General features: G+C 24.2%; 2 protein-coding genes across 3 annotated transcripts; one reads left to right on the top strand and one right to left on the bottom strand.

Annotated features, from left to right (window-relative positions):
• Positions 1-118: 118 nt before the first annotated feature.
• On the bottom strand, positions 119-2,052 carry LOC113548217 (deoxycytidylate deaminase-like). 2 transcript variants are annotated; one of them, XM_026948984.1, is made up of 4 exons: positions 1,952-2,052; positions 1,005-1,144; positions 719-942; positions 119-601 (listed from the first exon to the last, which is right to left on the bottom strand). In XM_026948984.1, the coding sequence occupies exons 2-4, from the start codon at positions 1,127-1,129 to the stop codon at positions 285-287; spliced, it is 666 nt and encodes a 221-aa protein (XP_026804785.1). In that variant the 5' UTR covers positions 1,130-1,144; positions 1,952-2,052; the 3' UTR covers positions 119-284. The 2 variants fall into 2 exon arrangements, with proteins under 2 accessions (XP_026804785.1, XP_026804784.1); XM_026948983.1 differs by having other exon boundaries at positions 1,803-2,040.
• Positions 2,053-6,633: 4,581 nt separating this feature from the next.
• LOC113560070 (N-alpha-acetyltransferase 60) lies at positions 6,634-12,795 on the top strand. Its single transcript, XM_026965851.1, has 6 exons — positions 6,634-6,823; positions 6,893-6,995; positions 8,230-8,394; positions 8,469-8,695; positions 8,766-8,870; positions 12,328-12,795. The coding sequence occupies exons 1-6, from the start codon at positions 6,807-6,809 to the stop codon at positions 12,479-12,481; spliced, it is 771 nt and encodes a 256-aa protein (XP_026821652.1). The 5' UTR covers positions 6,634-6,806; the 3' UTR covers positions 12,482-12,795.
• The last annotated feature ends 2,155 nt before the right edge of the window (positions 12,796-14,950 follow it).

Here is a 14,950-nt window from a genome sequence, read left to right as displayed (position 1 = left end):
ATATTCATTGCTCATTGAAAAATGATAATGCAATGCGACTGATCTATCAGAATATTTTCTGTCAAGGTGTTTGTAGATGTAAATATATAATATATACGATAGTAAAATTAAAACAAAATTTGAAGTGGAAAATAGGTTTTTTAATATATTGTAAGTACAAATAGATAATACAAAATATTCAAAAGGAAATAATTTTGTGATTATCATCACAGGTAATTTTTAATATTAAAAATTATTGGTTATTATAATAAATTGAGTTAAATACACTTATAAATTAAATTAAATTATTTATAATTTGATTTGTCAGGTGTATTAGGCATTTGTGTCATATTTGAATTTATTTCCGAAAAATCAATTACAAGATGCTGTTTAGATGGAATGTGTTGTCTGGTTGATACACCTGATGCTTTAAACATCCTTTTAGCGGCAACCATTTCTGGCTTAAAGCTATACTTATCAGACATATACACTATTTCTTTGATACCTGCTTGAATAATTATTTTTGCACATTCATTACACGGAAAAAGCGCAACATACATCGTACAATTACGTACATCCGTACAATTTTTATTTAACACAGCATTCATTTCAGCATGGCATACTGAAAATAAGATGATAAACAAATTTATTATTTTATTTGCACAAACCCTTTGTAGAAATATGAATTATATTTTGTGTCTGAGGTACAATATGAAAAAATAATAATATTATTACTTGCCATAGAAATATTTATTGTTTAACTTTGAAGGATTATTTTTACACCATGGAAAATCGTCATCATTACAACCAATAGGCATTCCATTATATCCTGTACCAACAATTTTTTTATCCGGGGTAACAATACATGCACCCACTTGTGTTACAGGATCTTTACTACGTTTAGCAACCAGGAATGCTGTAGCCATAAAAAAGTCATCCCAGCTTAAAAAATCCTTTCGCTTACTACATGAGTATAAATGTATAATATTAGACAATTAAATTTATATTATACTTTATAATCTTACTCATTTGAAAATTTCTGTGTTTCTATACTATTATTATTTGCTATAACATTATCATGACATCGCCTGGTTTCGTTAATTGAGCAAGTTTCATCTTCAGATTCATTGTCATTAATTTTATGTTCCATATTATATATAACCAGCTATTTTGGTATTTAAAACATCAATATCTTATTAGTTTTTTTAGTCTTATAAACACAAGTATAAAATATACATAAATCATAAATATCATGTATAAAAAATAAGTGTTAAAGTTAGAAACCTCAAGATCAGTTGACATTGCAAATGATCATTATTTTACCGCCACAGTTACAGTAACATAATTTATTATATTTTAACAAATAATTAAGATAATAATAATTTAGACATTAAAATTATATTAATTAAATACATTCTATTATTTTGTATTAATAGTCAAATTATTATTATTTATTCTACACTTTGAATTTTCAACCATTAATGTAATCAAGAAATTCAACTACCTAACTGGATTATAATATTATTTATTGTTAGTAAATATTAAATTAAATATTTTTTACATTTGCAATAACAATATAATCTTAAATAGTCTAATGATGTTCAATAAATATTTTAAATATTTTAAATTTATTTAAGATTAATTGTATTTATTTACGTGTTAATTATACAAAAAAAGGGAAGAATACTTACTGGATATATGGGATTTATGTACTTAATATAATAATGCTTTATATGACGTTTTAGTCGTTTCACCAAAATTAAATTATTTAAATGACAAAATTAATAATGTTAAAAATTGTTTTACATTTAAAATATAAATACCTGTTGTATGCAGAGCAGATGTTATTGATAATTGATAATTTAATACTTTATGAGATATAACGGTCATTAAAATAAAATATTATAATTAGATCCGTCATTTACTGTCATCTTTCTAAGGAATAAGTACGCTAAACACATATTGTACTTACATTACTTACATAGTGGAAATTTCATTAAGAAGGTGCATTGGTGCCCATTATGAATTAAGATATACTGGATACCAGAATACGGAACGGAATTTGATAAACTAGTTGCAAAGATGTGTCAAACCACCTAGCGCTACTTTAGCCCTAGTGTATAATATATGTACTTATTATCAGTGCTATCAAAGAAGAATATTCAAAAATAATTTATATTTAATGTTAGATATGTAGTATGAACTTAATACTTATTAATTATTGTGTTATACCTATTATAATTTATAATACATAGATACCTACTTAGGTATTTAAATTTTAAATATTTCAAAGTTTTAATCATAAATAATAATATATATATAATTTATTAATCATAACTTTAATTATATACAATTGTTTCCAAATATAATTTTCTTAATTTTATTTGGAAACTAACTTTAACAGTTTCTTTTTTATTATGTTTTGACTTTTTAGTTTTTTATTAGTCATAAAAATGTTGACGCATTCTCATTGTAATATATGATATTAGTATGTCCAATATGACCTTTTCTTTATGGACATTACAAGGAAATGGTATTATGTAATTGTTTGACATGAAGTCCTCTACAGTATCATCAAACACTGCCCCATCTTTTAATCTAGGCTTTTTTAAGCATATCTATAAATATTTTAGAACAAAAAAGTTAGTCAATATCAATGATAACATTTAGCATTATACTAAGTATATATTAGGTACTTAGAGTTTTACACATTTTAAAAGTTATAATTAATTATCATGACAATGATTATTATCAAAAATTAAACTTACTACTTACCGAATACTGACTTGACCCTTCACCAGAAGTCCAAGTATCAAAAATATCATAATAATGAGAAAATGCAAATTATCATTCATTATTTATAATCACGTGTAATAAAAACAAACTACCTCTAATTGTTATCAAAAAACTATACTATATATTTTATTTTAAACATCTTATACATATTATATTGCTATTTTAAACAATAAACACATTTATTTTACAATGATGAGTGTCTTTTCTGTCTGTACACATTTTTGCTAATAGAAATAATGCTTCGATTTTCAATTTCATCATATTTCCTGGTGTAAAAAATAATCTAGTTGGGACTTATGAGAGGTCATAATTGACTAGGATTTTTACGAAAAAACAGCTTCGATTAAATTGATATAGTTTTTTTGATGTAACTAAAAAACATATAACCGCAAATTGTTTTATCCAGATGTTTGAACAAGCATTTAAAAATACATCATACAAATTTCAAAATATTTTGACTCTTTGTATGACACAAATTAAAATATAATAATATAATATTTTCAAAAAAGCGCATGAAAAAAATATATTAATATGGCTAGAGAGTGCTAGTAGTTTTGACACATAGCAGCTGATTGTCTTGGCACTTTTCAGTTTCATTTTTTTGACATGATAACCTGCTCCGTTCCGTATACGGTATATCTTAATTCCATGGTGCCTATTCAAAACGACAGACACCAGACAATTGGCAAACATTGGCTTCATAATTTCACGTTATTTTCTGTGTTATCATGACCAAGCAATGATCTGTTATTATCAATTTATTTATTTATCATCATGGTCATTGGGTAACGGGTTATTTTTAGACTTTAGTTTATACTTTTTTATAATAAATTTACATAATAGTCTAGATTCAAAATGTTTAACCAGTGTTCACTGTCCAGTGTAGTTCCGAATTCGATATGTATAACTAGTAGTATAACTATTGTTACACATAATTCTGTGGTAGTTTTGTATTAAGGTTTTAGTCCGATACAGATTATAAGTCGGGTACCTACGTTACACTGATTTATCGTAAATTCGTAAATGTAATGTATACTACACATCAAAATAAACCAACCACTATACATATTGTGAATTTCACAAATATAATTTTTTGAATACTTAGTTTTGGGCCGATATGAATCGATATATTCAACTATTCAAGTTTCTTCCTTGAAAATCTCTATCTGTCGGCTCACAGCTGTGTAGTATTATTCATATTATATCAACAAGTTTATCACAAGACAAAACAATTATATAGGTAGACTGTCTGATTTTTTTCTCAACTAGTTTATCCATGAACTAAATAAATAATAATTAATAATATGAGTAACGCGGTTCTACATATCACCTACTTTCGCCTTAGATGGTCATTATTGAATAAGTTTTTATATAATAATAGTAAACAATCTTACTAGTCTTAGAACATGTTCTATTATGCAGTCAGACCTACGTATGCATGTTTCATGGTGAGCAACTAGCTATCATTGCTATCTATCGAATACGCTGTTGCCCATCTCAATTTTAAGTAGGTGTTTTGTATTCTACAGTTGAACCTACCACCTAAGTTTAGCAATAAAAATCGATGATTTTATAAATATAAGTAAAAAATTGGGTATTCGAATGAGGACATTGATAAATTTTCAATTTCAGTGTGTCCCCAGTCACTACATTCTCTCTTTCTCCGTCTATATCCCACTATAATATAGGAACAAAGATATTCTCTATTTCTATGATTACGACTCTTTGGTTCAGTTTAGGGCAAAGGCATTTATTATATATTTTAGAAAGAAGAATATTTCCTGCACATTGACCGGATAGTTTTAAATTTTTTATAAATTAAAACAGGTCTTTCCAAACTTATTAAAAAAAATGAATACCTATATTAAAAATCTATCCGGCTAATGCACAGGAAATATTCATTTTTATAAAATATAATATCATAATATAGGGCACATATGCCCTAAATTGAACCAGAGATTCGTAATTGCGGAAATACGGAATATCTTTGTTCAGGTAATCGGTCAAAATATCCAAATGTATCCGTTTTTCCGAAAATAAGTGCATTACACTTTACTTGCTAATAAAATCAGCTCGAATACTCAAATAATATAAGCATTTTGACAAGAAAAATAAAATTCTATGAATAAAAAAAATGTATAATATAATAGAAAATGATCTAGGAACTAATCCGGTTTCTATATAATTCCATAGCTCTCCCAATCCACCCCTGAGTTGAGCTTTTAATTGTTGTTACTTGTTGATATATATATATATTTATGACAATATATTATATAATATTAATAAAGTTCGCCAAGCTCAGCTCATGAACCGACTTATCTTCATACTATGCGCAAGATAGACAGAGAAAACAAATATTGATTTTACCATTTATGACATCTATGTATTATATTTTTATCATAGGTACAAGTCGTAGTCAATGATGAAGAAAATTTAAATTTGATAAACTGAATATCAACGTGTCTGAAACTTTCTAAAAAGTAAAAGTTATAACGATAGTCAATTTTTTAGAATAAAGCCAATAATTCTATATAGAGTTGTAAAATTATAGAATTATTTTTATGATATTGGAAAAAACTTACATACGATCACATAATAAATTTAGTTTTTACCATTATCCACTTAGTTTTTTACCATTATTAGTTTTATAATAGCTAGATCGTTACACTGAGGCAAAGTCCGGAGTAAATAAAATAACCAAAAAACGTGAATTAGAGAATAGAGATTTAAGAATACGTTTTATAATTAAATATAATATTAAATGCGATTATATATATACGTGGAAAATTCGTTGAACTTATTTTACAGTTATCATAGAATAAAATGAACACGAAAACAAGCGAATTCCGGTTTAATGGTGTATGGATTAATGAGGTTCTAATGGTTCTACTGTATTATATTATATGATTAATATATTATTATACTCTTTGGAGGCTAAAATACAATTTTTTCATACTACACTTCATTATATATAACTTTGCTTTATAAAATGTATTAATATAAATGTATTTATGATTCAATATTCAATCAAACAAATTAAAATGAAGAAAAAACAGTTAGGTATTACACTTATTACATTTTACAGGACAATACAAATTTTTTAATTTTTTATTCCACACTATTAGCATTTTGAACTACACACAATTTCTTTTGATACTCTTATTAATAATTAGTGTTGTCATACAATTGTTATTACTATTTAGGTAATAATTAATAGGTAGTATTAGACATTAGTATTGGTAAGTATTATTATTTATTACTATTATTCATGTTTTATGTTTCCCAACTTCCCGCTGCAGTTTACTGTAGTCTGTAGTAGATAGTAAAAATAATAATATACTATTATAGCGTAACTATGTATAACATTTATACGTAACCACATAGGATACATACAATTAATCATATTATTATATTTATTATTTATATAATATCATATAATTTAAAATTATTAAATATTATTCTTTGTGCACAGTTTTTCACTATTTAGGTCTAAATCGTCTAATACTATTAAAAAACAGATCGAGTTGGTATTATTATTTTAATTTTGTTATAATTATAAATATACATATAATAAACATTTATATAATAATAAACACGATTTTAGAACTTAGAAGATCGTCTAAACAATGGATAAAGAATAACACATAACAAATGTGTATACATTTTTTTTTTAATAGTGTCATAGATCATAGATTAAACAGTTGTGTGTACTAGAATGTTAAGATAGATCTGAGTACGAGTCACGATTAAAGATATAATCGTGGTACGAGTACATCAAACATTTTGAGGACCAATGTTAAAATTGAAATCCTGTGATAACCATAGATAATAAATTGATATCAAAATAGTAAACAATAATAATTTACTTGCAAACGTAATATTTTTGGAAATATGAATATTATTATTAATTTTTTCCTTTAAAATTTAAATATATAATAAAATATGTCAGTTACAATATCGTATGTTCAAGTTGAGTGAGGTAGTGTTTTATTTAAATTTTTTTTCCCCACGGAATGGATCCTGTCTTCTGAATGGATACTTTTAATTGGTAAGTGTACACTTTTTTTTTTTAATTAAAGAAAAAATAATTTTTATTGTATAAGTATTTTTTTTTAAGGTATCTGGAGAAAACTTCAACATTACAACAAATCAAACCTGTAGGTTTATACGACCTTTCAAATTTACAGTTGAGATTTCTATGCCCGCAAGATATCAATGAAGTAATTTACTATTTACTTACATAATATATTAAATAGTTATATACATTCTAATTAACATTTATTATTGATGTGTCAAACTTAAATTTGAGTGAAAAAAAACATAAGCCTAAAAAAATGTTGTATTGTGTATTAGTTTTCGGCTTGATTTAATGTTTATTGAGGTATAAAGAGCTTTTTTCTAATTGTTTCTTTTTATTAATATAAATAATTCATTTTTATGTGTTTGGTTATTCAAATCTGTCTTAAAAATATAAAAGAGTGTAAATTTGATTAAGATATTCTACTATTAATTAAAAATAATAATTTTTATGATTAATAAAATAATAAATAATTATAAATGTAGGTAAATTAAATAATATGTATATATAAATTATGTTTACTTAGAGGATTGTAAAACATTAAAATCATTCAAAATACCTAGATTAAAAATCATAAATAAAATAATTATTTTTGTGAAATAAAAATTGATTGATTAATTTTAATTTGGTTTATTTCTAATATACCTAACAATATTCATGATATATTTTTTAGTCTACTCATTTAAAATGCAAATTAATTAACTACACTGACAGGTGTTATCAATTAAATTCAATATATTATTAAGTTTCTTTTATTAATCTTTTGATTTTTTTTTTTTATATCTTAAGAATTTTCAATGAGTATTTATTTCAGTTATCATGAATATTAATAATATAAATTGTTTTAAACACAAACTCGGACTAAATAACTCCCTGCTTTGTACACTTCATTCAAATGAGTGTATCTGTGATCTCCTTCATATTTTATTTAACTGTCCTGCCCTCCGGCTTAATGACAAATTCTATTCAACACTCTTAAATCTCTTAATATTCCTCTCAATCTTTACTTAATTTTAAACACAAAATCTGAAACAGCTATTAAAATGATAATTACCTTTATACTGGATGCTGGATTCATAATATAGACATTGTAGTATATAAGATGTAATCTGTTATTAATATTAATTTTGTGTTGTTCTTTTTCTTTTATTTATTATGTAACTGTTAAGCTATCATAGTTTTAACTAGGCTTAAAAAAAAAAAATTATTTTAAAAATATTTAATTTACTTATGAACTACAAAAACAAAAATGAAATTGTTTTAAATTTTTTTAAGTTACTTGTATGAACTTCTTTATTTATTTGTATCACTAGATCTGATGACTAAAGTATTATAATATGTTGATTATATCTATTAAAAAGCTAATTTTATTACAGGTAAACGCTTTATGTGTAGATTGTTTTCCTGTAGAATACCCTAGATCGTGGTATGAAGACATAACGTCAAATCCAAAGTTTTATTCTTTAGCTGCTATACATAAATCTACTATTGTTGGTATTATAGTAGCTGAAATCAAACTATACATAAAATTAAATCCCAAGGTAAAATTAATATTAAATAAATTTTAACTTCATTTAATACATCAATAACTTATTAATATATTTATGTACTATAGGAAAGAGAAGTAGTTTCGCCATCTGCAGGGAAATTTACTCAAGTTGGATATATCTTGAGTTTAGGTGTTACTAAAGCATACAGACGTAATGGCATAGCGTCATTGTTGTTAGATAATCTTGTATCACATTTGACTTCTGCAGAATCTCAAAACTGTAAGGCAATTTTTTTACATGTACTTTCCAGCAACTCGTCTGCAATTTCCTTTTATGAGAGAAAAAGTTTCAGGTAAAAATGAACAAATTTCATTAGTATAATTTCATCTGATTGTATATTTATTATACCATGTTTAATATAGGTTACATTCATTCCATCCTTATTATTATATGATTAATGGAATTAACAAAGATGGGTTTGCATATGTACTATATATAAATGGAGGACACCAACAATGGATGATCTTATATCCTTTTAAACAAAACTTTAAGTATTATATACAATATACACATACACATACACACATATATATATATGTAATATGTATATATTTCTATACATAACATCTCATCTAGGCTGATCTGTCTTATCTATACTGGCAGATAAAACTATTTATCTAATAAGTAATAACTATTTTCTACCTATTTAATACAAATATATGTTAGTTACAAATTGAAACAAAAATCACTTCATACGATTCAAATTATGTTTTAAAATAAATTAATGTATCATCTGAATTTTTTTTTTTAAATTCTAATAATATGTGTGTTAAGAGAATGTATATTTATATTCACAATATTAAAATTTATTTATGAGATTGAAAAAAAATTTCTGAAATTATATTTTTTTATGTTTGTGTGAAGTTAACATTTTTACATTTGTCAATAATAAATTTACAAATTACTTTATAGTAAAAAATGTTCTGTTCTAATAGACGAACCTTGATAACTTAATATAAGGTTACTCAAGTTTATCTCATAGACTACAGCAACCTAAAAATCTCAAATTCATATTCATAGTTTTTTTTTTATACTGTTTTGTTATGATTTTATTAGTGTGCAGTTATGTTTTTATTACTGTTGCATTCTACATAAGACATTGGTAATTTTTTTCTCTAAACAGTTATCTGCTTAGAGAGAGGCTACTTTATTTGTTTTGGCCATTCTGTTCCTTACTCAAAAGGACGCCACAATTGCATTTTATTCCTGTCTTACAAACATACAATATAGTAAATTTATATTCAATAGAACCAATTTTATGTTGTCATCTTTAATATTATTAACTGATCTATTATCGAAGTTAAAAGTTTTTCTTATCTTTTCTATCTTGAAAAAAGTCAGGACTTAACCACATATTACATATGTTCTTACTATTAAATTTATTATACTTCAATTTACTCTAATATTAAAGCTAACAACACAAAATTGGTTCTACTTTTCATAAATTTGGTATGTTCTATTTTGTAAGTCTGTAAGATAGAGACAACATATTGTTTTTGATTAATAACTTAAAAGTGCTTTATTTCTATTTAATATTTTCAGTGTTGGATAAATTACTTTAAAAAAAATAATAAAATTGCGTTACTCGTTACATTAAATATTTTTATTTAAATTACATTCGCGGGTACTGGTAGGTTATAGCCCTGCCATCCATATAACAATAAATACATCGTATTAATATAAAATAATGAGTTTATTTATTGATATTAATCTAATAATTTTATGACAGATATATTGATATAATATAAAAAAAAAATTAAATTAAAAAATTAAATAATAATACTTTTAAAACAATGATAAATTAAAAAAATGTATAAAAATGTTTATTCATTAACCGATATATTAGACATGGTTCTACAATTTTTTCTGACAGCTGGAAAGCTTATGCTAATTTGATGCAACAAAAATTTTAATATAATCAAGTTTATCATAGGTATAATTTCATGGACCCTAACTCAGGAGCACACACACAAAATGTCGAGAGAATGTGGGGTTCGACCAAACGGGGCAATAAAAAACGTAGAGGTACTGACAGAAATTTTTACTCCTCTTACATGGTGAAATTTATGTGGCGATCAAAAATAAACAAAAGTGAACCGTTTAACACCATCTTAAAGGATATAGCAGAATTTTGGGAATCACAGAAATCATCATTTAAACATTATAAACATTTTTATACATTTTTTAATTTATCATTGTTTTAAAAGTATTATTATTCCATTTTTTTATATTATTTCAATATATCTATCATCAAATTATTAAATTAATATTAATAAATAAATTCATTATTTTATATTTTTATGATGTATTTATTGTTATACAAATGACGGTGCTATAACAAACCAGTACCCATTTTTGTTACCTAAAATTTTTTCTATCACGTTACATTACTTATACTTTCTTGATTTTAATAAAGTAAGTATGGTAATTGAAATGAAAAAATTCTGAATTTTTAAAACTTATAGAATTTGTGTTAAATAGGAAAATGATAAAAATATAACTCAGTTGTAATGAGTAGGTGGATAATTAAGCTAGCTTTAACATAAAAAATTAATGAGAGAGATCCGATATCACACCCAAGCGGTATAACGATTTGAATCCACAATAACATCGGTGTGAACAGTCCCAAAATGTCTATTTTTTTTAACTTTTCTCCAAAACTATTATAGCTAAAAAGTTGGTTGATAGCTCATTAAAAAGGGATCATCAAAGAGATACAAATTATGAGATTAAAAATTTTCATAATATTATTTAATTTTTCACAGTTAAAAAAATAATTATTTTTTGCTAGATTTTCATTTAGCATGGTAGATTACTGAAATTGGAGAACGGATTTTGTTATTTGGGGTTTTGTTAGATTCACGTTGGCAGTGAAAATTTTCAGAACTTTATCTTCAATCGTTAATTCAATACAAAGCTTTAAAACTGAAAAACATAAAAAAACGCCCAATAAAATGTGTTTTAATTATTTTTGAAGCTCTATAGTGAATTAACTATAAAGTTCTGAAAATCTTCACTACACTTCTCCTAGCCATTGTAAATCAAACAAGACCCACTTTCCGGTTTCGGAGATCTATCTCACTAAATGAAAATGAAAATAAAATACATTATACATATATTGTATATAATTAATAAGTTTCTAAAAATTGAAAATAAAGAAAGTTTACATACCGATCTTTGACATGGCAAGCGTTTTTCTTTAAAAAAGTGAGGCGTTACTTTTTTCTTATTTATTGATAAAATGTATCAATTTTTTTTTACCATAAAAAATTGTATAGGTATGAGTGTATGATACTGATGTTAATGAAATATATAATATGTCGTATGCCCGTCTTAAATCTTTATAGAGAAAAATGTGAAATAATAATATTATTTATTTATAATATCAAAATAAATTAATTGATTTGTAATTTTTCTCGAGTAATGCAATCTCTTTAGGTTTGTTATAAATTATTCTAATTCATTTTAATAATGTAAAAAAAAAATGGTACTCTGTGCAGGAATTATATTTAAAAGTAATTTATTACATTAACGTTAGTTTGAATCAAATGTGATGAAATTACTACCACGTTACTGAAAAAGTAATTTCATTACAGTAATTTTTAATTTATTATACCCAACCTTAAATATTATTATGTACTAGTACAGTGGTTGGCAACATTTTTGGGCTTGCTGACCACATTCAAAATGAGTTTGCAGGCCAAACAAAAATAAAAATATTGTCTAAAATTTTAAAATAATACAATTCATAAAATAAAATTTCATAGTGCTAAAATTTAAAGTGGACGTATGCAATAGCCACGCTGGCTGTCAGTTGCCAACCACTGTACTAGTATCTAGTAGTTTCCTACATAATAGTTAACACTTGCTATTATTTGACATCTTTTAACATATTACAGTATTTTCCTTAATATATATTATTACTGATGTATTAAGGTATATTTATACCACAGTTTGTGAATTGGGCGTTGTCAGATGGACTATTAGCAAAGCTCGAAAAGCCGCCAGACGTTTTTGGCCAAGAATTAGGCGAATTGCTTCACAGAATACCAGTACTATTATGATTGATTGTAGCTGAGATATATTAATTTAACATGAATATTCCAAATTTCATCTGCCATTCAGTGGATTTAAAAAGTATACATTTAACTTTTAAGGTTATTCTATCATAACAACACCGTTTGTCTTCTTCTTATTTATTAAATACTGTTGTAGTCGTAAGAATTTTATACACTAAGTTGTTTGTATTAAAAAAAGTAAATATCTTAAACAAATATATTTTTTAAGTTCATTAATTAACTATCGGACAAAGAACGGAACACAATGTTTTTAGAGCTAATATATTTATTTATTTATTTTACATTATATTTACTGAATAATTTCAGAGCTTTTGCAGTTTATCATTTTTGATATAGTAATAATAATAATAATAATAATAATAATTAGAAAAATATGTGTGCCTACAAATTTTTAATATTTTTATTGAATTTTTTTACTATAGTACTCGTGTCAAAACTATTATATAACAAATGCTCTCAAAATTGTATAATACATTAATTGTTCTTCATTTTATATTCTAAACAATTTTAAATGGTAGGTATTATTTATCTTCCTTTTTATGTTTTAAGTTATGACAAATTTTGTTAAGTGATTTTTTATTAATTATTTTTACAACTCTTAAAAAAGTGTGTTCCTTTTTAAAAACTTCTAGTCACTTCATTTAAATGATGCCTAAGATACAATACAAATGTACCTTTTTATTAGTTCTACATTTACCGACAATCATTTTTTTTCTGTTGTTATACTTTATTAGTTTTCAAAAATGAATTATGTTTAAAATTAACTTTGATTTTTATTGACTATTAATTATTATATATTTATTTTTAGTTATTGCTTTAAATACATTCATGTATTGTTTATTTAATTATTTTTTGTTATTATTTTACTTTATAGTTTAATCTTTAAACTCTAAAGTAAATAAATTCTGTTTTGTTAGAATATTAGAACAAGTATAAAGATCTATTTATTTTTTACATCCTTATTTTATTGTTTTCCCGTTAATTATTTTTATATTGTATTCATCTAACTTATTAAAATTCCTTTATATAATTTAAACTATTTTGAATAAAATTATAATTCATTAAACATTATAATAATATGTTTATAAGTAATAAAATATAAAAATATTTAAGTGTTAATATTGTATATTTTCTTGGAATTAATTAACAATAGAAATTATAAAATAAATGTGAAACAAATCCTTACATCTATTTCTTTAACATTAGTCTCTCTTATATTTTGACAAAATGAATTAATTAAATATTAGTGATTATATAGTACAATATCATACTATTATAATCAGGGCTCGTAAGTTCATGCATTTATATGTATTTTTTGCCAAAAAGGAAAATATGCTAACTAAGAAACAAATCTATTTCATAACAATAGTAATAATTATATAAAGTTTAATAGTGCATGTTTTTGCATATTTTAAGTGTAAAGCCATATTTGTCATAAAGTAGATTTTTCAGCACATATTATTACATAAAAAAATATTATATTTTCAAACTTTTTAGTGTATATTTTAATGCATATTTTGCCAATGTGTACAGCATAAATTAGTGGCGCAACTAGAAAAAAAATTTTGCTTCTGTGTGTATGTGGGTATTACAACCCCACGGTCCTAATTTATGCATTTTTAGTGCGTGAAATTACAAGCCATGATTATAATATAACAGTAAAGTATTAGTATCATAATGATATATATGGTAAGTGCTATGATTATTAAGTATTTAGTTGTATTTTTTAGTACAATTGTACTCAGGATGTATGGGTCAGTAAATCTCTTCCAAACATAAATTTAGTGATTACTGATTTTAACAATATGTCGATATTGTTGCTAACTTCTCTAACTGCTATGCATTATTTTTGTTCTGTATGTATTTTGCGTAATAATTTATCATGACACACCTCCAAGTTTCATATTGTAGTGTGTGGTTTGATCACAACTTACAAAATAGAAAAACATTAAATCCTTAGTAGTTAATTGACTTAACAAATATTCTTTGAATATATTTATTAGTTGAAAATAACTTTGTATGATAGATGATAACTTTACTTACTTTTATGTGCATAAGGAATTATAATTGATTTTGGCCCATTTTCAATATTTAATATGAAAGGTTACGGGGATAAATGATAAGTCAATATTCCTAAAATGTTTAGTATTGCAATTTTAATGTTTCAGAACTCAAAACAACCAAAAGATCAAGTACAAATTAAATCAAAACAAATTTATTAGATATACAATGAATAAAAAAAAATTTCAAATTTACATTTTAGATTTTATGAAAAAAAACTTTGTTTGACTATTATTGTTTTTCCTTGTAGCCCTTCATATTATAGAATTGTTATAAGATAATCATATCATGTAATATTAATTATGAACAATATGAATTATTCAATATAAAATAATACACTTAAAGTTTCCATTTTAAATATCAATGAAAAATAAATTTTAAATGAAGAGTTTTTATAGTGTAAATAT

This window comes from Rhopalosiphum maidis, chromosome 1 (genome assembly GCF_003676215.2).
Source record: "Rhopalosiphum maidis isolate BTI-1 chromosome 1, ASM367621v3, whole genome shotgun sequence".
In the NCBI taxonomy this organism is placed as follows: domain Eukaryota; kingdom Metazoa; phylum Arthropoda; class Insecta; order Hemiptera; family Aphididae; genus Rhopalosiphum; species Rhopalosiphum maidis.
Note: the sequence above shows the minus strand (reverse complement) of the source record. Positions and strands in the feature narration are given on the sequence as shown.